The sequence below is a fragment of the Gasterosteus aculeatus genome, chromosome 12 (genome assembly GCF_964276395.1).
Source record: "Gasterosteus aculeatus chromosome 12, fGasAcu3.hap1.1, whole genome shotgun sequence".
Classification (NCBI taxonomy): Eukaryota; Metazoa; Chordata; class Actinopteri; order Perciformes; family Gasterosteidae; genus Gasterosteus; species Gasterosteus aculeatus.
Genome location: NC_135700.1, coordinates 8,548,016 through 8,571,784, shown reverse-complemented (window position 1 = coordinate 8,571,784; position 23,769 = coordinate 8,548,016). Strand labels below are relative to the sequence as shown.

The 23,769-nt window shown below is 41.8% G+C and overlaps 1 protein-coding gene and 2 long non-coding RNA genes across 4 annotated transcripts; 1 reads left to right on the top strand and 2 right to left on the bottom strand.

The window, feature by feature from the left end:
• Positions 1-927: 927 nt before the first annotated feature.
• On the bottom strand, positions 928-5,960 carry pcdh20 (protocadherin 20). Its single transcript, XM_040160124.2, has 2 exons — positions 5,782-5,960; positions 928-5,425 (listed from the first exon to the last, which is right to left on the bottom strand). Exons 1-2 carry the CDS (start codon positions 5,827-5,829, stop codon positions 2,855-2,857), a joined length of 2,619 nt encoding a protein of 872 aa, XP_040016058.1. The 5' UTR covers positions 5,830-5,960; the 3' UTR covers positions 928-2,854.
• Positions 5,961-11,671: 5,711 nt separating this feature from the next.
• LOC144385281 (uncharacterized) lies at positions 11,672-14,130 on the bottom strand. Its single transcript, XR_013451470.1, has 3 exons — positions 13,979-14,130; positions 12,640-12,726; positions 11,672-12,531 (listed from the first exon to the last, which is right to left on the bottom strand). It is a non-coding gene; the product is annotated as an uncharacterized LOC144385281 (long non-coding RNA).
• Positions 14,131-20,944: 6,814 nt separating this feature from the next.
• LOC144385359 (uncharacterized) lies at positions 20,945-22,726 on the top strand. 2 transcript variants are annotated; one of them, XR_013451606.1, is made up of 4 exons: positions 20,945-22,117; positions 22,301-22,417; positions 22,508-22,559; positions 22,669-22,726. It is a non-coding gene; the product is annotated as an uncharacterized LOC144385359 (long non-coding RNA). The 2 variants fall into 2 exon arrangements; XR_013451607.1 differs by having other exon boundaries at positions 22,284-22,417.
• Positions 22,727-23,769: the final 1,043 nt, after the last annotated feature.

Sequence of the window (23,769 nt, the reverse complement as noted above, 5' to 3'; positions counted from 1 at the left end):
CGTGACTGCGGTGTGTTTCATGCCTCAACATGCTGGGGGAAAAGTATTAATTCAATGAGTTGAAAAGAGAAAGGTGATACAGTGAACTTAAATCTCCATTGTTATTACTGCAATTAGTCATATGCTGTAATTGTTTGCTCAGTGTGATGAACGCATGTAAAATTGTGCAGAAACCTTCCTAAACTTTGTTTCACTTGGCTGCAAACAACTATCGCCCTATAACTATAGTCGTACATGAAGTACACCAACAATGTTAGTGTTCAGTTTTTTTCTTTGTACTTTGTACTGAATACTTCCGTCCGTGCCACATTTCTGGATAGTTGCACGGTGAAGGCGTTGGATATTTACAAATACGCCTTGTTCTTTTCAAGAAACTTGAACCAAAAAGATCATCTATATCCCTCTTGTTCCTTTTCTTTACCTGCCTAGAAAGACATTACTGTGTGCGTACATGTATAATATCATATATGTATATTTGTCATTTTTCAGCATATTTGTGCAGTGCACATTTCCACCGTGATCCCTGAGACGTGCATTGCACTTCCTTTCTGAAACAAAGAGTATTCCTTCTGAAGCTGTTTGTGTAAATACGTTCCAAGTACCGGTCTGTTTGCATATTTCCAGTTTCGTTAGAGTCATACGTGAACAGGTTTAAAAGGACACATAATACACCTGAGTTCCTCACCTGGGAGTGTGCGTGTCTAACAGGTACACTTAAGCCTTTCTGTATACTCTATGAAAGCTTTCTATAGAAAACAAACAGAGAACAGAGTGCAAAGGAACATCGGGCTTGTCTATACATACACACACGCCATACACTCATCTGTTTCATCCACTTTCACAAGTTCATGGGTGATATTTCTCAAAAGTTGAGGTTGCACTAGGAGAACAGTAAACTGAAATACCATTCAAGAAAGGTGAGAGATGTAGCTTGGACCAGATTGATTTTATCTTTAAATGGACCAAACAGAAGCAGCTGTAAGTGAGCAAAATGTTTCTCCCCCTTAGTGTGACTCAGTGTTACCATACCAGCTCTGACCTACGCAGGTGATGACAACAAAAACATGTGCTGTCAGGATATTGATCGTTACATGTTTCATCCCACTCTGAGGAACAGTGCTGTAGTTAATTTGCACTGTGAATATAATCTTACCTGAAGAGGATGCAGTCTAAGCTTGACTTGATTTAACTAATGAAATACTTAATTATTCATACTCTACTGACAGAAGATCTCATTGGTTAAAAAAAAAAAAATGTCATGTGATGTCACACAATGTATATTACTTAGACCAGATGCTGCACTGCACATTCAAGGGAAATCCACTTTTAAAATTAGAGTTTAAATCACAGATGGATTATATACTGTTATTGCTATTGTGATTTTATTAAAATCCAAAGTAGTTGTTTTCCTCGTGGGGGTTTAATCGATATAAATAAAACTTAAACAGCACCAGGATGTGTATATTATATAAAGATATTTTCCAGTGTTGCCACTGTGCATCAAAAATAATAGATAATAAATACACACACACACACTTCAACATATCTAGGTATTTGTCAGTGATATTAATACAGAATAATATCCAGCTTTTTTAATAAAAAATAGAGCATCTTTAATAATTACTTTCTTTCATAAATACTCTTTCACAGACACATTGAGAACATTGTGGTTGTATAAAGAAAGGGGATGTATGCACCTTGAAGCAGGTTTATGACAAAGAAGTTTTGGACACATTTCAAATTGCTCTGATGCAAATATGAGAGTCTTTGCTGTACTGAGAGGGCTTTTGAGTTTGTCTTGCATGATCAGTAACTACTGTGAGCCTGCAGAGAAAGTAGGGCATCTTGTTATGAACCGTTGCTCTCTGATGTCATGCAAAAGAAAATCGCAACTCAATGACCACTTTATAGCTTTTTCCCCAGGAGCGTTCAACCCCATTTAACAGTATATCACTCATACATCAATGTTTATACCCTGGAATGTACATCCTTTATAATTAGGCCAAGGAAGGCAAGACGCAATTTAAAACTGTGAAATTGTGAAGTGGGCATTTTCCTTTGGTCCACCTGCTGTTTTCCAAAGAATTGATGGATGTGACTACACTGTTAGCTATGCTGTAGATGTAGATATGTTGGTATACTGTAGAGTTTGATGTATATTGACACATTGAGCTCTCTGAGTATAACAGCATTACGATGACCTGACTAAAGAAATGCATTCTGATCTACCTTTTTTGTCTATTTTAAAATATACTTTACAAATATAACTAAAATGTCTCTTAGATAGATAAATATTTAAATGCCAACTTCCGACTGTGACTACTTTTTCATCATATTTATTTCAATGACTTTTTGATGTAAAGGCAGTTTTTCTAGTGAAGAATGAAACATTTATTGTTCCTCGAACTGTCTCTTGTCCTTGTCATACAATGCAGAAGTTGTATATAAAGTTGTAAAACATTTTGTACAATATTTACATGAGATCTTTGATTACATTATCTTCACTGAGCGCTCCATGACTTTGTAATAATGCTTTTACAACTTTGAAGCCAATACAGATGTATTCCTTGATTTGGTGCATTATAGATTTGATAAAAATTGAATTAGAGCTTGATACTGTGTGCCCTTTTTAATGGCAAAACCGTGTGGCATATTAATCAAATGACGCTAAATTGCAGTACTAACAATCATATGACCAAAGCAAAAAGAGCAACTTGATATGAGAACTACGCTTCTCACAGTAAGTTTTGTAAACATTCATGTAAACAGTGCTGGTTTGGGTTGTTTGGACAACTGAATATCAGATGTTTGAGATTTTTCTCATCTTTCACTTCACAACCTGCGTTGAGACATTTCATATTTTCAAAGGTATCTCAACCTCTGATCTTTTCTTTCTTTTTCTTTTTTTAAATCTCCTACAGCATATGTAAGATGTCAGTGTGACAACTGAGAAGAACAGCCCCAGACATGTCACCGATAGGGCAATGAGGAGAGGCTGACAGGGGAACAGCTCATACCGCTCAGGCCCCTCTGTCATCTGGCCTTTGTACCACGGTCTCTCCTCTACCTCGACTTCAGCCTCTCTGGTCAGCAGGCTGTGTATGTAGCTCTCGTTGCTCACGGTTTCATTGACAAAGAAGTTGACCATCACTGTTGAGTAAAGCGGCTCAGGCTGACCATGGTCACTGACCTTGACCAGAAGTCTGTATAGGCCCCGGATGCTAAGCTCCCTCTTTAATGTGATATTTCCTGTTTCTGGGTCAATGGCGAAGGAACCTGGCTCGCCACCTTTCCTCTTAACGATACTGTAGGCAATCACAGCATTCATGCCCGTGTCCTTATCCACAGCGTAGACCTCTGTTATTGATGTTCCCGGTAGTGTATCGGGTAAAACCAGCATGTAAGACTGATTGGACTGGGGGAAGAGGACAATAGGAGGATTGTCATTTACATCCACCAGCAGCACAGTCACCATAGTTACGCAGGAAAGCGCAGGCTCTCCACCATCCACGGCCTCAATCCACAGCTGGTATGTCCCTTGTTGCTCGCGGTCGAGTGATGTCTTTGCCCTCAGTGCACCTCGGCCAGTGTCTATCATGAAGATATCGCTGCCATTGAGGATGGAAAGGGCAACCCAACCATTTTCTCCAGCATCGGCATCTGCTACAGAGAGGACTCCTATTTCCCCGTACCCCGGGAAGTTCTCGGGCACAAAGAACGTGAAGTCCTTGTTGATGAAGCGCGGACTGTTGTCATTGCGGTCTAGCACGCTCACCACCACAGTTGCAATGGACTCCCTCCTGGGCGTCCCCTGATCCACTGCTCTCACTATGAACCGGTATGTCTCCTTCTCCTCGCGGTCAAGCGAGGTGGTTACGGTCAGGACGCCGGTCACGCGATCAACAACGAAGATCCCCGGGGCGTTACCGCCAAGGAGGTAGATGACTTCCCCTCTGCCCTCGCTGTCCTGGTCTGTAGCCTGGAGCTGGGTCAGAAAGGTGTTTGGTGGGTTGTTCTCCTCTACAGATATTTCCATCCAAGACTGTTGAAACACTGGTACGTTATCATTCTCATCCAAAACCTGCACTTTGAGAAAGGTCTTGATGACAAGTGCATGAGAATTTTTGGCAACCACAATAAGCTCGTACTCCTGTGTCTTCTCATAGTCCAAGGGCTCTGTAGTCTCCAACAGGTATTCGTTTTTTAAAAGCTGGTAGGGGACAAGCCTGAAGGGGCCGGACCCTTCCAAATGGCAATCCACCTTTTGGTTCATGCCAATGTTTTTGACAGTATAAAAAGCGATTGGAGAAAACGCAGGTTCAGACTCCTTTATGGTCACCACCCCGTCCTTTTCTGGTGTTATATATCGGGGTATGACAGCAGGGGGTCCTGTAACAACTTTGATTAAATAGACAAAAACAGTAGCCACTGCAGGGATACAACCAGGTCCATTGGCCAAAATGGTGAGTTTGTAAAACGTGGCAGTGCCAGTGTCTATTTTCCCTGCTAGCTTGATAAACCCAGTGATTCTGTCCAAATGGAACAAGCTCCTGACGTCCCTTGGCACGCGTTCACTGTAAGCATAGCTGATCTGAGCATTAGCACCAAGGTCAGGGTCAAAAGCGTTCAGACGTGCCAAAGTCGACCCTTTGGTGGCATTCCCATGCAAAGTGACGTTCAGTTGCGACTCTGTGAATTGGGGGCAGTTATCATTCACATCTGTGATGACAATTTTCAATGTCGCCGCTCCAAGCAGAGGAGGGGTCCCTCCGTCCTCTGCAATGATATCTGTGATGTATTCAGCCTGGGTCTCTCTGTCCAAAGCCTCTATCACAATGAGGAAGGGTGTCAACTCACCTCCCTCATTTTCCTCAACATCCAGTGTGAACATTCCAAAGTCGTTGACCAGCCAGTAGGTCTGCACTCCGTGAACACCAAGGTCCGGGTCCACCGCTGACTGCTCCACTGCATAACGAGCATTGATTGGTGTGTTTTCTGGGACAGATATACGGATCTCATCCACAGAGAACTTGGGTCTGTTGTCATTCACATCCTCAATGAAGATCTTAACTTTGACCAGCTGAAAGTACTGCTGGGGCAACACAAACACATCCAGTGAGAGGAAGCAACCCCGTCCGTCTGAGTGATATGGGCAGAATTTCTCCCTGTCGATCTCCGTAGCAGATGTATAAAGCTCCCCGGTGGTATTATTTAGGTTAACATACTGTCCATTGACCTTCTTTTTCGGGAGACTGAATAAAAAGGGGGGCTTCACAGTGAAATCCAAATTTAAGTCTACTCCAATGGCCCCAATAAAGGTCCCCCTGGGTAATCCTTCCTTTATCTTATAAATCAGCTCTTTCGCCTGGCTGAAATTCGCAAAACAGGAAAGGGGGCTGGTGTAAAGCAAGAGGATGCACAAACCCTGTAAAACAAGATATTTAAAGATGGTTTAATAAAAGGGTTGCAGGATAGCATGATATTAGCAAAATGAGGTGTTGCTGATGTTACTTTTCACTGTGAACAGCTGCAGAGCTTTGTGGACACCTGCAACATTGATTTGAACTGTAATCATTACACTCATCTTGCATCATGATTATCATTCAAACCGGTCAATCCATGAAATTAGATACGCATTTATAAGTGTAGTGTAGAGGAAGAGGTGCTTGTCCTGGTATGTCTTACTAATCTAAAACAGAAACCAAATTATCTTAAATAGTTCTGGTAATCGTGTTAATGAATTCTGAATTCTGTTAGTGAAGTAATCATCATAGAACTTACCCATATCCCTCCTCTTTTGCTAAGGCTGGGGTGTCTGCAGTGGAACATGTTTATGTCCTAGTCCAGCACCTTATGGCAGGAAGGGTAACAGCTTAAGTAACCTCTGCATTTTGAGTGCTGAGCAACGCGGACCTCTGCCGAGTGCTTCGCCTGGTTGCCATCTGCCTTGAACAAGTCATTCATCCCAGTGGTGGCTCGAGACACTCCCACTGCATGCAAATCACTCCCTCACGCTAACCAATGAGAGCCAATATCCACTATGAAATCCATTTGACTTCATAGTTGTTGTTTTTCCAGGCATGCTATCAAAGCACAATGACATGCGCCTGTACTTTCTCTACACACCCGCGGTGTTGCAAGCAGCTGCATTCCTTGCATTCCTTGTATATGGCAGAGTGAACGCACCAACTGAGTTTATGACACAGGAGATTGAGCAAGATGTAAAATATCCACAGCCCGGAGATTACTTTAATCCAGCATTAGTTAAAATTCACCACAGATAAACAAAAAAACATGTATGTATTGAAACAAATGTGTCATGATATAATGATGATGCGTAATGTTTTCTACAACCCCTTTATATTTATATGTATTTATAGATGGATGGATGTTTTAATCTTAAAAACGGTTATCTGTCAGATTTTGATAATTATAAACTACTTTTTCACCTGTAATGTCTGTACATGCTGTGTTTTTCCATAGAGTCAATAAAAAAAAGAATGGAAATATCATAAACAAAGCCAGCAGAGAGGTGATCTTGGCATCATAAATGGTGCTATGGTCTGAATCTGGATTGAGCCTTTAACTAAATCAACCCCCTAATCCTCATGTGTTCTAAATGCTGGGCCAGCTGTTTGCTGGGATTGGAAGCATACTGCTCAGAGAAATCGAGTGATTGAAGCTCTCTGGAAAAGGGCGGATTGAGACAGTCAAACATGATCATTTACTACATTAGGTCTTTCATTTCTTATTGTAAGGGTCAATTTGATGGAAAAATGGGACCTTAACTTAGATGTATTTTGTTATTCAAAGATTCTTAGAAAAATACCATATATACACACCTCAATACAAGACACTGTACAATACACAGTACAGTAAATTAATATGCAAATATCAACTACAAATCCATCTAGCATCCAGTATAGAGAGGAACATTTCTGTAAACACAGACTGTAGCCACATTGTCCCGGGAGGCTTTAGCCGGTGGAAAAACAGCTTATCAGGGAAATGAGTCATTTGAAAGCTGCATTGAGGTGCAGAAGGTCTTCAGCTGTTCAGCTGTGTGTCGTCGGCGAGGAGTCAGTCCAAAGCAGTTACCTCAGACGACACAACTTATATATTATGATATATATTTAGCTTTTCAAGATCCGTTCATGAGGTAATTGTACTCACGTTTTGTTGAAATACATCAGAATACAGCATAAAAATCAACATGTTTTACACATGTGTGAGAACATGACCCGACTTCTCACTTAGTTATATCGCGTCAGTAAGCTTTGTAACCAAGTGTTTATGCGCTAAATCACTATTACACGTATTTTTCAATACTGCACGATGTCCGTTTTGTAAATGATTTAGAGTAAAAAAGATCATTCTCTATTGTAGGCTTAAGAGGCGACAACTGAAATGATATAACTTTAAAACCTCATACTACATAAACTTTCTGTATTCAGCCAATGATTTAATTCATCAGGAAAACATTAGCGTTGCTTACAACACTAATGGTGTCTCATTCACAAATGAATGTGGCTCGCAAATGTGCGAATCCTTTGGGGCCTTCAAGTATTCCTGACGCAAGCGTTGTGCTTTCTAATCTTTGGTTAATTAAATGTGTCAAAATTAAGAGGATTTTTTTCATGTTTAAAATCCCACCTTTTATATTGGTGGAATGGGCCTTTTGATCACAAAAGAGAAGATCTCAGTCTACATACATATGTTAGACCGACGCTTTACACGCTTATACGCTGGTCACGTCAAGATGAATGACCTCAGACATGTTTTTCATCCTGGTGGGAGAGTAAACAGGTTCATGCGTAATGACTGAATTTCTCTGTCCCTCTCAATATATCGCAGTCTTAAAATAATCTGTATTATTTTCTCTATTATTTGCAGTGATGCTCTCAACAGATGGGCAGCAAAGTACGAAGAGTACTATATCAATTCAACTTGGTACATCAACCCTTAACTGAGTGTATTTTTAAAAAAGTGTAAATTCTGGTGGCCCGAACAAGTAGTACAAAGGATGAGCAAAGAGGCAGTATTGCTTAGATAATTTGCTGCTGTGACACAGTGCGGGATGAGGTTAGGTAATCTCTGCCAAGCTTTCCCAACAGATGTCCTGGTAACCTTGGTCTTCTCTTTTAATCAGTGCTGCAAAGCTATCATGATAGCTACGAGCGACCGTTAATTAAGATGGATATGACCGCAAAAGTACTGCATCAGGAGACGCGGTTGCTTGAAAACTCTCGTCAAAAACTATCCACAGATTAACCACATTGCCTTCCACTGGGATGATCTGTATCTCTTTTTTTGTATTGAATTCAAAATGCAATAAATCAATTAATATATGTTTCGCATTTCCACTCTGTGCCAAGAGTAGCTTTCCAGAAATAACATCTTTTGTGCATCTGTAATCCAAATACTATAAGAGGACATACTGTGTGACAGATCCAGTCCCAGACAGTCTCCGATCAGCCTGATCAGTGTAATTGTGCAAATGTGAGAACACTGGGGAGCTGCTCCACTATTTCAATCTAAAAATTCTGATATGTGATGTATCATAACTGACATTGACACGGTAAAAATCAACAGAATGGTCAAAATGTAATTATGTAAATGACGAAAAAACAGAAGCTAGTAAATTCAGCTGTAGCTATCGAGCCAGCTGGAATCCCTGCCTGTACAGCAACATTGTACAGTTCCAGAAATTTGCATCACAGCTGCGTTGTAAGTGATAATGAAAAGTCTCTTGAGTTTTCCTCTTGGCAAATCAACAAACTGCACTCCCTTTATAACACGTAATGAATCAAACCTCCATTTTCCTGTGTTTAGCAGAAAACAATGACTGCTGCAATTTGAACACCGATGTGAGTTTAATGGAGTAACACATGCAGCCGCTGTCGGTAAGGGCGGCCTACAGGGCAGAAATCCCATTTGGAGATCAAATATTATGTCAGTCCAGTCAGAGCTGAGGGTTAGCCAGGGACGACGGTCCTCAACGTTCTGCTTCACTTTGCAATATCTGAATGCACAATGAGGCCTGTTGATACAGATGTTCTCTCTTGACGAAGTTCTAGCAATGGCTTTCAGCACCAAACTGGGCACATACGATAGGATTTATTAGAATAAAATCCTCTCTGTCTCGGAACAATATTCTCCAGCCCGCTGCACTCTAGTCTGCGTCAGCCACCGTGCAGCTGCATCCCCCGAGTCCCAGGGGGACAGATGTCAGCATTCAACAAGAAGGGGCACATTTGATCCGTCTTTTTACAACTATAAGTAGTATAAGGACAACACTTTTCTACATCTTCATAGATTTGTGTAAAGCCTGTAGGCTACTGGTGTACTTTAATCAGTGAAGTCAGCTGTGGGTGTTCTTGCTCTGTCACTGCCACCTACTGGTTTAAAAAAAGGAAGAAGTAAAGTTTCATCCGAACATATGAGTGTCAGTGTGTCTCGTTGTAACATGTAGATCCATACAGCTTTCATTTTCATGGGGCATTAGTTCTACAGCAGGATTGGATTATTTGAGAGTTGAGAGCAGCGCTGAAAATGTAAACTTAATAAGTAGAGGATTTGTCATTTTTCCACCCACTTTTCTTAAAAAGGGAAGGTACAAAGGAAAATTGCTTAAAAACATCTCCGTGGTTGTCCGTCCTAGAAGCAATTTTGGTGCAGAATGGAGCTGTCCTAATGTAATATTATACTAAACTATTTTGAACACCAAAGGTCTATTTCTGTTAAGTGAAAAAAAACCTTTGCTGCTCTCTCCTTTTTTCTCCTGTTAACACTTCCACTGCTGCTTTGCTCATTTTTCGGCTTTTTTTTTGCCGCTCTTGACGGCTGCTAAAGATGCATCCCGGCACAAATGTGAGATATCTCATCTGCACGGAGCAGAAACAGAAAGGATGAAAAAGGTACGAAAAACACAGAAACCTTGTGAGCTTTTGAGCTCGCAGGCGGACAGAGAACAGGATGATACGATACCAGGAGAGTGTTAAACAACGTTGTGCTGTGAGTGTGCCTTTTTCTGCCTCTGCAGGTGCAGGCTGGATATATCATTGGGAACAGGTGCTGTGTAGAATGTAAGACCCGCGCAGCTGTAGCAAAGAAGATTACTAGCCAGGCTTCCCAGTAATGAAGTTTCTATCGATTGGCCTACCGCTGTTCTTGTTTCTGCCCGCTAAACAGTGCTGCTATTTCTGAGCCTCAATTTGAGGCTTCTGAGTACATTAATAAAGGAATAGAATAGTTTCCGTGGGAGTTTGATTTGCTGATTGAAAATATGCCTTCACAAACTGAGTCAATGGTTTCTTCCTCAATGCTAGATAACATTCTATTTATCTTTCTAATAAACACGTCCCATGCATTGCTGTAGTTCCCCCCGGGCCCCTGTTTTTGTCACTGTAGAGAGATGTGAGAACACCTTGTGAATACATACAAAGTCCAACACAATCGCTGACATTAATATTCAAATTACTCGGCCAGGAGCATTGTGAACATGGAACCTTTTTAAATTTTGCAATATACAAGTACATTTCCTTCAAAGTGCCGGCTAAGAACATAACTGCCTTAGAATGGCCTCCTGCTTAAAAAAACAGGAGCATAATACTTACAACGGATACACACACACGCACTAAAGATTTGAGTGAATAAGCCTTTTTTAGGACTTTTTTCCTATTGAATATCAATTTGCAGGGCATTAATTAGATTAATTTCCCCTATGATCATGCAGCAGGATTACTGAGGAGGTTTATGTTAAATAGGAGGGGAAAGGGGACCAGCAAAAGGAAATAGAAAGAAGGCTCAAGTCTGTTGTGTTAAAATGATTATTTAAATCATCTGCCTTCTGCGCTGGTGGTTGAAGTCTCCATCTGTTGTGATTTGAACATTAGCAAAGAAGAAGATTGTGTAGACACAATTCTTCAATTCTAGCTTCAATCGATAAGTGCACATTGGCATCGGCGTGTGAATCATTGCAGGACTCATTTCCATAAGTTATTTTCTAACTCTGTTTGGGCTTGTTGGAGTTGTGTTTGGAGCATTTCCAAATGTGGAGATTTTAGCCAAGACTCTAATGTTTCACTGATGATGATCATTTTGTCATTGATTAAGGATTGAATTTTATAATTGAATTGGCAAACAAATGTGGTCTTTCTAATGTGCATGTTACAGTGAGGATATTACAGTCAGATTCAGACAAGCCACAAAACATTCTTTCTCTTTGGTGCACTTTAATGCATAACGTGCACTCAGTGGCAACTTTATTGGGTACTTTGTTACATTATTAATGCACGCAACAACGTGCAGATAGCGTGGCTGCAGCTCAATGGTTAAATGCTTGCAGACATGGTAAAGAGGCTCAGTAGTTATTCAGAGCAAACATCGAAATAGAGAAGACATTTGGTTGTGACTGGAGTGATTGTTGGTTCCAGATGAGAAGGTCTGATTATCTTACAAACTGCTGGGCTCCTGCGGTTTTTATGGACAGCACAGTGGTAGTTTTGTGGGCAGAAACATCTTGTTAATAAGAAAGGTCAAAGGAGAATGGACGGACTGGTTGAAGCTGCAACAGTAACTGAAATAATCATGCTTCACGCCGGTGCTATGCGAGAGAAAACCGCTGAACGCGCTGAATGTTTATTTATATTGTCTAAAACAGCATGAGATTCTAGAGCAAAGAATTGTTTGTTGAATCTCATATGTTTCATATTCTTTCTGCCAGTGTTACAGATATGGTGACAAGCAACCCCTTAAACAACCTCTATGAGGGTTGCAGACAAAAGTATTTCACTTTATCAGGCTAGAATTGTGCTGTAGGAGGCTCACACATTGTTGAAGGAGCTAAATAAAACATTCATAGCACATGTAGAGCTTTCACAATATGGTGACCAGGCGTCCCAGTTGGAAAGATAACTGCAAAACTAAAATGTTTGGGTTTTCAAACAAAAATTGTGTTTCACCACTATTAAAATATTATACTATTTGCAGTGCTGACATAAATGTTTGTCATGTTCTGTCATACTCATTATCACCCCCAAAAACGTGTGTTGTTCTCAATAGCGACACCCAACAGCTCACCGATGGTCGCTGCAGTAGGGCAGAGGTCTTCAACAGGGGGTCCGCGGAGGTACTGCAGGGGCGTCGTGAAATTTTTCGTTGACAAGACTTATTTTTCCTTTTTAAACAATTTTTTTCCACAAATTTAAATGTCTTCAGAATCAGGATTGTATTTATTGTCTTTAAATACACATTAACATGGATCCAACACATTGTAGCAAACGGATAAATTGATGAAGACGTTATCCTTCAGTCTGCAGCGCACACATTCAGCTACACACATTCAGCTCTGTCAAGCTGCACACCGGTTCACTCACAGCACCTTTCATGCAAACACAGGTACCAGCCAATCAGATCGCCTTTATGCTCACGTCTAAAGAGCGTGAAGCTCAAAAATAAAAGTTGGCGAAACCAAACTCTGTAGAATAGGGGGTCCCTGCTCCATCTCACCACCAATTTGGGATCCTTGGCCTGAAAAACGTTGAAGACCGCTGCATTAGGAGATACATACATGGGTCAATGTGCTGTTGACTAAAGGGTCCCCATTTTGAGGTTTAAAAATATGAGCGGGCGGCTTACAGCTAAAGGTTTTGACAGCAGTAAGCGTGCAAGCAACAGCAGCAGTGTGAGGCATTGTTGGTCAGGTGGCGTTTTCGACTGTAACCCCTGTACAATACAAAAGCACAGCATTTGAGCGTGGCGTCAAACACTGAGTCGACAAAGCGAGATAAATCTCATTTAACACCACAGATAGGGGGAAAGCAACCTCATTCTCTAGATATTACTCCACTGTATCTCTACTTAGATAATATTAGTCTGCTGCTATGTCCATGCCGTGAATGTTGTGCAGAGTTCGTTAAATGCTCAAATCTTCGAAGGCACAAACGCAGACGGTGAGACTCACAACACGACTCTGTAAGCCACAACAAAAGCGAGCGCTCCATAAGACAGTGAACAAGCCGCCTCGTAAATATTGCATTTCCTTTGACTGTTTCAACCTGTTTTTCAGTTAATCTAATTAACATAATAGTTCATCATTAATAATTGCAAAAGGATTTGAAGGCCATTAACAGATCCCCTGGGTGTCACTGATGCATTTCTTGAAAAATATGATTCAATCAGAGGCCTGGCTAGCAAAGGTTGGAGATCAGAGTGTATCCTAAAATAGTCATTTTCTTGTTCTCAAAATAAACACAAGCATCTGTGTGACCCTTTGAAAGAGTTTGGATTAGAAAGCAAAAATGTTGTTCATCTAAAGGCAGCAGGATAATTATTTAAGCACACTGTATTTTTCGGGTACTATATATGACAATCAATAAAGAATACTGGTATGATCACATCCATCCAGCACCTTGTTAGGGGTTTATTCCTTTGCAGGGTTAAGAGTGGATTTAAAATATCTGCACATTCACAGCACAACAAAGAATCAAATGCACGGAGAAAGCTCCAAACAATATAAGATCGTGACTGTGCCCTCGAAGAGTGTTGTCCCCACAGATTCATTAAAGTGAACTCGCTGCAGCTTCCTCTGCCAATCTGATGTAATTGCAGCTCTGGTCTTTTGAGTTCATCAGTGCTGAACATCGTCTCATAACAACACCGAGGAGAAACGTTTCAATGATGGATCCGGCCCCATCACCAAGAGAAGAAGACTGACACACAAACACATTCACAAAGGACTGACTAATCAAGAAATTCAAACGAAAAAACAGTTAGGTATAAAAATACCGCGTTTGACGCAGGCAACAACTGAAAGGGAGCCTGTTCAAAATGGAAAAATACAAAATTTAACAAAAAACAAAACTGCACATGTGCGCAACAACAAAAACATCCCCCTTTTTGTAGCTGTCCGGTAAAGAGTGAACAGATTAATTTACCTCCTTTTAATCATACGGCCGTGAAATAAATGAATACAAACTTTCTGTAGTGTTCATCTTTTTAGTTTGCGCCATTGTAGTCTGCAGAGGCTTGTGTGGAAGTTCTTTGTTGTTTAGATCTTGGTCCAAAAAACGATTACTTGTTCCCCACCCGGAGACTGCACTAGTGGATCATTGGCGGCTTCAGAGTGAGGATGAGCTTATTGCTTTGGATCTTCTCCTTGCATGAGAGGGCCGTGGGTTAATGGCTAATCTGTGCTCATGTGAAAATATCCAGAGGGGGACAAAACGTGAGATTCCAAGAGATAGAGTGTGAAAGAGAGCACCAACCCATGTGCATAAACGCCCCGCGGGATCTGCATAAATGCAATTTCAGATTTTCAAAGGTGGATAAACAGCATTTATGTGCATTTACCCTCCACCTCACCCCTGCATGGACTTCTGAGCTAGCGTTTTAAAGCTGGATCTGAGGTCACTGTTGGCCACCGACTCTTGCTCACTGGAACTACAAAGTTCTAATTAGGGGCAACATGAATGATCTGGAGGCCGAAGTAGAAAGTGAAGCTCTGGCTCTTTTCTAAATGATAAAAAAACACGTTTTGCCACAACCATCCATTACACCAGTGGTCAAAATAGTGTTTTTAGTTTTTTTTTTAAGTCCATATCAGTTTACTTTCCACTTAACAGTTTACATTTTGTAGACATATTTTCAAGTAAATTTACTTCAAATATTAAAAAGTTGGGAACAGAGCCAAAATGTTTTAAACGGTTTAAAAGCCCTGTTGAGCGTCTCCTCACACAAAGGTGCAGTCAAGTGACAACACGAGTGAGTCACCGCAATACCAAAAGACCAAAGAGGAAAACTAACGGCGCGTCACTTAGCTGGAGCACCGCACCGCCCAATTATGTGCTGTGGACAAAAACACACTTGTGGAGGTGAAGTACTTCCTAAAGGCTTATACCACTACATTCTGCAATATGGGCTACTGAAAGAAACGCATCCATTGCTTAAATTCCTTAAATTATTTGGTTGTCCAAAATATTAGATGTGCACCTGATGAATATAGCATCAGAATTCCTGCATAAAAAAAGAAAAAAATGAAATACCGATTACATTTTTTAAGTGAATCAGGGTCTTTATCCTTTCCTACATCAGAATAAATGCAAAAAAGCCTGGAAGCCACTATAATAATAATAATAATAATAATAATGCAGGATCGTTTTGTGGGTGGTTAAAGACATTAGTCATATATTGTAAGCCCAAGTAAAACCACACAAAAGAACAATACAGAATCATGAAGATTTCACTGGGAAGATATTTGGAGCCACATAACGGTACTGTTACAATAATTGTAAATGACAAACCTGCCCCAGCTGTTTGCTAATGCAGCTGATAGCAGCCGCTGCATTATTGGAATGCTGTTGTCGTGTTGTTTTTGTTGAGAGCGCTGAAGTGGTCTGACAGTGAGAGTGAAGGTCCTGGGAGACAAAGGACATGGCTCAAGGTCATATCTGACGAGACATTATGTGCACATCTGAACGTCTGAAGGGAAGGGAATAAATACAGCATGTGCTTCTTGTACTCTCCTGCGTCTTCTCTTTCCCCTCCTTTGTGGTTAGCATGCTGAGTGGGATCCACTGAGATGCATTTTGCTCTATGGTCTGAAATTACAGGCAAAATATAAGGTTAGGCTGCTGTATGTGCACAGTGTGCCTCCCGTTCTTACTCTTTGCACGTGGGTGTTAGGCATTTGGATCAGCATGGGAACAGCCCGCACTCAGCAGCATAATTCCATGGCAGCCGGCTGTGCAGGTGATGGCCGTCCCTCTGCCCTCTGGAGAGTTACGAGCGGCATGGACCGAGGGCAGAATGCAGATCCTCCGGTGTCCTTTTGATGGCATCTTTATTACCTATCTGTGGCATTAGATCGAGAGCTCAAGGAGAGTGGCAGGGAAGAGCGGGGTGTGTGTCTGCTTTTGTGTCTTTGTGTGCGTGTGTACGTGTGTGGGGCAGAACAAGGGAGAGAGAGAGCAAAGAGGGCAAAACAGTTGGTGGCCCTGTAGATGGGACAGAGAAAAGCAAAGGTTAAGTAAAGACGAATTGGACCTGACGAGTAGAATACAGCTAGAAAGAAAGTGGAAAAGAGTTTGAGAAGGAATGGGGCACTCGGGAAGAAGGGCATCTGATTAAAAGGGTATCTTCTCTCCCAGGGGTCAGGCTGTCAGAGCAACTCTGTGACATTTGTTGTCCCACCTTTCCACTGTGACCTTACATTAAGCCAAGGGGAAACCAGAGACGAGCACACTGGCTTCTCATCAATATCACATCTGACACCGTGTCGCTCGCTCTCTCTCAAGCAGACACATGCCAACCCGTCAGTCCAAGCTGTGCGCTCACAGAGCCAAAGCGTGGAGTCGCATGGAGGCAGCATGCTCTGAGTTTCAAATATAGCAACTTACAGGGAAGAATATTAAGGATGAGCTAATGACCTAATTCTTATTCAATAACCCCAAATGTGTAATTTAATTGAATGGCATGTGCAAGGTTTGCAAAAAGGACCATAAATGAGCCTTTTATCACCTAATCTTCCTCCTCGTCATAAAAACAGTTTTGAACTGTTTCTCACATCGGCATATCCGGTTTACTGAATATGTTTGTCAACCTGCACTCTCAACTCCACGATCGGGTCATTTGAGGGACAGAATCACATTTTTTTTCAAGCTCTCTCTATCCCCGAGGAATGTCCCTTGTTCAAACTGTTGGAGTTGTAACGTCATGACCTAAGGGGACTATTGTTTTACATCTTAATGCAGCAAAAATAATGAAATAATCCCAATGAAGGACACAGCTCAGACGTTTTGATGATGTTGTTTTGATGATCTTCATCAGCTGGCTGGTAATCCCCGGCAGTTCCTGGCTGCGGTTTAAGAGCTCTCACCCATACATCTCTCAGAAATGCTTATAACGTGTCCTTTTATTTTTGCTGCTGCGCAACATTAACTGTGTGACACACTTATTTGTGAGTGCTGACAACGTCAGTTACCAAAGATTTTAAATGAGCCATGACTCAGCAGCTGCATGGCCTATTTCACAAATCTACTCTGAACACGGACCTAAACCGGAACCTAATTTCATAAGCTCGTCTGTAACAAATTTGACATTTCAAAAAATAGCTGCCATGTTATTTAAAAAATGAATGAAGAAAATCATTGGTGAGGGCAGACGACAGCTCAGTGAAAGATACGTTTAGATTGGTGTCTGAGTGAAGGGAACTGTTCCTTATCTGCCGTACAGCCTACTTGAAATAATGTCCATCTCACTCAAAGGCCTATTAGGAAACACTGTCGCATGCCTGGGATCAATGTGGCAGACCTAAAGATTCCTCATTGCTGTTAAACACCTGTAGTCACCGTAGACAGAACGGATTAATAAAAGGGATTTCAGCACAACGCAGAAAATCTTTGTCGCACTGCAGTTTCATGCTGGAGCATTTTCTTTCAAATGTATTAAATCAATGTAGGAAAATGTATCTTGCCAAAGAGTAATGTCTTGGTTACCGCCTGCATCCGCCTTCAAACCTCTCTCTCCCGCACCCACATGTCCCTCATTGTTCGTCCCTTATCCCCCTTTGTTCATGTGAAACAAAAGAAAGGACCTCCAAATGATGAATTCCCAAATAGCCGGACTCAACTGTCCTCCCTCGGTGTGATTGTCACCATCGTTTACCCCTGCCATATTTTCTCACTTTGCTAATTTACCCGCAAGGTGAGAGGATGGTAGGAAGCTCCGGTAGTCCTCTGGCTCCAGATGTCTGGACCAGATGTCCCATTATTCCTGCAGTCCTGTGATTTTAATTTTGTATCTGTTTCCAGCTCTTTGCACCCTAACTAACCTCTGCACCCACACACACACACACACACACGTATACAAAAATACTGACCAAAACATTTTTATAGATTAGCCCCATGTTTATGATTTCTCAAAACATCTCCTAATTAAAGGTTAACAAGTAAGAACAGTGTAAAGAGTCTTTACCAACGTTAATTCCACAATATTTTGTTTAAAAAGGCCAGTGTTGGTCTTCGAGAGGGTAAGTGAGTCAACCACTTATACCCTTAACACCTGATTAGATAGATGACACCCCGTTACATTGTCCACGGCACGGCAAGCTTTTGTTGTCGCTAAGCAACACACAATAAATCCACCTGCTTTACCACAAAGGCTGAAGAAGAGAGTAAAACTTGTAGTCAAGGTCAACCAATAGTTACGATGGCACATATGATTACACAGTGCTTGCATGTCTGTTTATACGCCGAAATACGCCATTTTGTCTCAATGTGAGTGTAATTTAAAGTCCATCCACAATCACGGCCTATCATGTGTTTCATTTTGTAATATGCAGCATTATAAGCAATCGGGTTTACCTGTGTAATACATTTCTGGCACAACGCCTCAGCCCGAGTCATCTTACAAGTGGTGGACGTATTCCACAACAAATACAGCTGATTATGATAAGAATTAGATTATTTGTTGGCTGCTTGACGTTGTGCTTAAATTGCATAGTTTTGTAGCTACTTTCAATTGAGTTAAATTTGAATTTAGAAGAGTAGTTAAAATATGAGTGCATGCTTGGGTGTAGGATATTTACAACGTTAGCAATTTAATAGGCAAGGCAAGGCATACTTGTATAGCACAACAACAAGGCAATTAAAAGGGCTTCACATGAAACCACTAAAAACATTCAAACAGAAAACAATGAGATTTAAAAACAGTTATGAGCATTGATTAAAACAATAAAAAACACAGAACATTAAAAAGATAAGAAAGACAACGTCAAATATATGAAATAAATAAAACAGAAAAGTTTTTAATCAGGATTCAAAGGAGCTGACTCAGCAGACCTGCAGCTTTCTGGGACTTTCTTTCAGATATGTGGAGCAGAAATACTGAACGCTGGTTCTTCATGTTTAGGTTTGACTCTGGGAACAGAATGTAGACCCGTCCCAGAGGGGAAGAAGGTTTGCAATAGTTCATAAGTATCCACAGATATGAAATGTACTTTTCTCCTAAATTCAGTGCTTTATAACCCAACAGCAGGATTTTGAAGTAAATTCTTTGTTTGTAGAGCCGGTGTAGGGACCTGAAACCTGGAGTCCTGTCATCCACTTTGAGGACTCGGGCTGCAGTGTTCTGGATCAGCTGTAGCTTTCTGATAGACATGTAAACACACCGTCACAGTAGTCGGGTCTACTGAAGATAAATGCATGGATGCATTTGCAAGTTTTCTCCAAATCTGGTTGAAGGATAAGTCCTCTAATCCTTGATACATTCTTTAGGCTATAGAAGGCTGATTTTGTTTTTAACATTAGTTATAATAGTTCAGCGCTGACTTTCAATCGTTCATCCTGGTTACCAAAAAAACAACTTCTGCTCTTCAATTGATTAAAGTTTTACCACATCCAGTTGTTGATTTGTTCAATGCTTTTACCCAGCCCTTGTAATGGGATTGTAGTCCCCTGGTGATATGTAGATTTGTGTGTCATCTGCATAACTTTGATAAGACACTTTGTTGTTTTCTATAATCTGAGCCAATGGAAGCGTGTAGATGTTGAACCGAAGAAAATGAATCATTCTCCAGCCTAGTTCTTTCATAAAATATTGATATATATTATTAATAGCAAAGAGAATGATGGAAGCATCACACAGATTTGAGATATGTTTCAATTCCTTTTTAATTTATTAATTTTAATATAGTTTCATAAACTCTGGCGCAGTTTGTGTCACGTTATCTTCAATCTGCTTGAGAAACCCTGGCCTGCGTCTCTAAACCACCAGTTTGCAGTTATTGCACAATTTATAGATAACGAAGAAATAGCCTCACAACCCACACCAACACACAAATGTACCGCAGCAACATTTCAACACACTTTTCTGTAAATCACCTTTGTAGATGTGCTTTCTGATCACGACTGCCCGTATCCAACGATCAGCCTCCCCTGATGGAGAGAAAAACCCGCCACTAGATGGCAGTGAAGCACTGTGTCAGGCGTGTGCGTCGCCATTGTGGGTCCGCTATTGTCACCGTTGGTCGGCCCTATCTTATCTGTCCTCAGATCCTTCTTTCCTATTGTAGCGCTGGAAGATAAAACCTGCCAGTGCAGACCGGTATCGTTTAGGGATCTGTTGCTGCTGACAGCACATGGATAGTTAGAGCAGAGATAGAGAAAGTGAGCGAGAAGGGGGAAAGAGAGGGGTGAGGTCGAAGAGGGAAGGAGAGCAGAGGAGAGGCCGAAGAGAGGGGCAGCAGCAGAGTAATTGGCCTGAGACGTGCAGCAAATGCAGCCTCATCTTCATGTGTTCTTTCTCCTACCCCTCTTCTCTCCTGTCTTTTAACCCCACACACCTTGATTTCAGCCTCTCTTTCCACTCTCCCCCCCCCTGCCTCTCCCTCTCTCTCTCTTCCCTTTCCTTCCCCTTGAATTTCTCCTTAACCACACTCATTCAAAGCACTTGCTGTCCTCTTTCACCTTCTCAAGTTCCTTCTCCCTTCCGTACCACACTTTCTTCTCCCGCCTTTGCATATACAGCACCACTTGGTTTCTCTTCATCCGACATCTCCAGGGAATGAGCATCAGGGAGGAGCACCTAAAGGTGAAAGGGCAAAAGAGCTCCCACAGGGACTTCTGTTCAGTTCTGACCTCCCTCTGCTTTGTGGCTGTCTGCGCGCAGGCTGGAAGAGGGAGCAGTGAAAGTGAATCAACATGGTCACAGCAAATTCTCTTCATCACTTGATGAAGATGTCCCATCAGTACGAGTGCTTTTTTATATGAATTTAGTTAACAATCACCTCTTTCTATAGGGGCCTGACTCTGTGTCAAGCAGCCTTAGTAGTATATAGCCTCTACTTTTGCGCGTGCATGTGACCTTTGACCTCAGTCACATGCCAGAGGGCGTGCAAGAGGGAACTTTTGGGGGGTAGGAGGGGTGGGGGGGTGGGCATGTGACCGCCGCCATTTTGACCGGAAAAATGCGTCATTGAACTTTTGGGGGGTAGGAGGGGTGTGGGGTGGGCATGTGACCGCCGCCATTTTGAAGTCATGCCCCGGAAATGCGTCATTTTACGAATGGATACGTAAACCATTTTTGACGATGATGTGCTTGGTTTTGATTGGAAATTTGCCATATCAGTGGGTGTTTTATGCGATGGGCGTTAGTTTTGACCGGAAACACGGGACTGTAGGAGGGGTTTCATCATATATATAGATGTGTTATTTGGCGCCTCGATCGAACTTTCCTTTTGGAATGGTTCACGCTCCAGGATTCTTAGTGAAACAGCAGAGACCTATCCCAGTGTGGTCCCAGTGGCGTCTTCTTCTTCTTCTATTCAAAGGTATGAGAGGCCCCGCCACAAACCAGTGAGACATTGGTTCTTCTGTTCAGATTCACCAATATCAGCTTAATGCATGAACTAGGGGGCTATCTTCTTAGCCAATAGAACACAATTTGTAACCTAACAGAGGAAAGCCCTCAGCAAAACATACATCTTAAGGTTTAACGAGGAGCACATATGCCGACTTAGTGTAGCATTATGTGACACAGTACACAAGCCGGGGGCCAACCCCCAAACGTCTTCTTCTGCTTCTCGTCAATTGTATGAGAGGTCCCACCACAAACCAGTGAGACACTGGTGCTTCTGTTCAGATTCAAAAATAACAGCTTAATGCATGAACTAGGGGGCTATCTTCTTCTTAGCCAACAGGACACACATTGTAACCTAACAGAGGAAAAACCCCTCAGCAAAACATACAGTTTTAACGAGGAACAAGCGTGTCGACTTAGGGTCGCATAATGTACGCAGCACCCAAACGGTGCTAAACCCTAAATAGCTTGAGAGCCCCACAGGGATGGAGAAAAACAGAGTCCTTATGTGGTAAACAGTGAGCAGTTTGTTTAGTTTTAAGCAACATATGAACCCTCACCCCCACTGAGACCCTGGCGTGTGAAAAAACAGGGTCCTTAGTTGGTAATGATGTTGCATTCGGGGTGTATGGGTCTCCTATATAGATACAGCCACGGTTCCCTTCTTGACACCCTGGCAGACTGGTGCATCCTCACATTTAAGACATTTCCAGTGAGAGCCAGATGTACTACAAGGGGGGAGCAATGGACCAGATATGTGGTAAGTACTTATTTCATTGTCAAATATATATATATATATATACACACACACACACACACATACATTGGTATAAATTAAAAAAATTAAAAATAGAAAGCTTTAAAGATTGTACTATGTCGAGTGATTCATATTTGTTTTTATATATTTATATATATTTTTTTAATAGGTATTTATACCTTTTAGAAATAGATGACAGCGCGCATCCTATACATGGGAGTCTTGAAAAACTGGAAAAGGAGATTGCTGCACTCAGTTGTCTACCAACAACGACTACGTGCCCCAACCAGGGAGCTGGCACAGGTAGGGAAAATGACAGTATGATATAAGCTTTCTATATATTTATTATTTGACGAATCATTCAAATGATTTTATAATTCTATGCTCCCCCAGTGAAAAAAAAAAAAGTACATACGGGTGTCCAGTCTGAGAGACCTTCTACAAGGTATGTGACATCATCCATATATATATATATATATATATATATATATGTATATATATATATATATAGACATTTGTTTTATAACATGTTTTGACCATGTATGCTTGTACAGCAGGGTGCAGATTGACCGGTCTACACCAACAAAGGACACATGGTACTATCCAGAATGTATGACTGACGAGGAAATGCTGCAGGCGGTCTGTGACTATGAAGAAGAGAGTACTACAATAGGAGCAACATCGGCAGAGTGTGTAACCCCATTTCAACAAAACAGAGCAGGTATACCCACAGAACCCACGGTGGTGATTGTGCACCCGAGGGACACAGCTAACCCCTTATATGTAGAGTTGATAAATGAAATCAGTGAACTGCGGCGTTCCAACACCGCATTAAAAGAGATAGTAACCGATCTATGTAAGAAACAAGAGGAGGCTAGACAAACACAGGACGCCAACGGCTGTTCCATAAAACAATACCTGATAGCTCAGAATGCATCCAGTGAAGCTATCATAGCTCTACTTACAAATAAATTTTATCCAAGGTGATCTACTAGGCATGGTGTCTATAAGGGGTGGTGTCTAAATAAACAATACAGACGTGTAGTATGCCTCCCCCCAGAAAAGTTTTGAAGAGGGGCACGGGTGATATACATCGATCAGGGGATAACCATAATAATAATGATGATGGGTATAGGGTCCTGTTACAGAATACAGAGAAACAGCTTAAAAGCCTACGTGCACTGGTGGAGAGATCGCGCGTTGATGCTGCTGCTGCTGCTGCTGCTGCATACCCTGCCGAAGCTTTTCATGATGTTGACAGAATTCATTATACGGAACAACATTCATCGTATCTAGATAGCGGCTATGCAGACTTGGTCAGTGTCCTAGACCCAGGGTTTAATACCACAGGCGCAAATAGCCACGTGTTGGATCATGCAGACGGCCCACTTGTGTACACAGACAATGATGCAGGGGCTGGGGGGTGTGTGTTGGCAGAAATATGTGACGACCGGCTGAATCAGATGGGGGCAAATGGAGATGTGGAGCATGAACAGGGTGTTGGGGGGCCTGCTGAGGGTCATGAGGGATGGTCATGGGAGCAGGCCCGAACAGAAGGGGGGCATGATGATACACTAACAGGAGGAGGGGAGATAATGAGGGGGGGTGAGACCTCCTCAGGCATAGAGGGAAGGACAGTCACCATGAGAGAGATG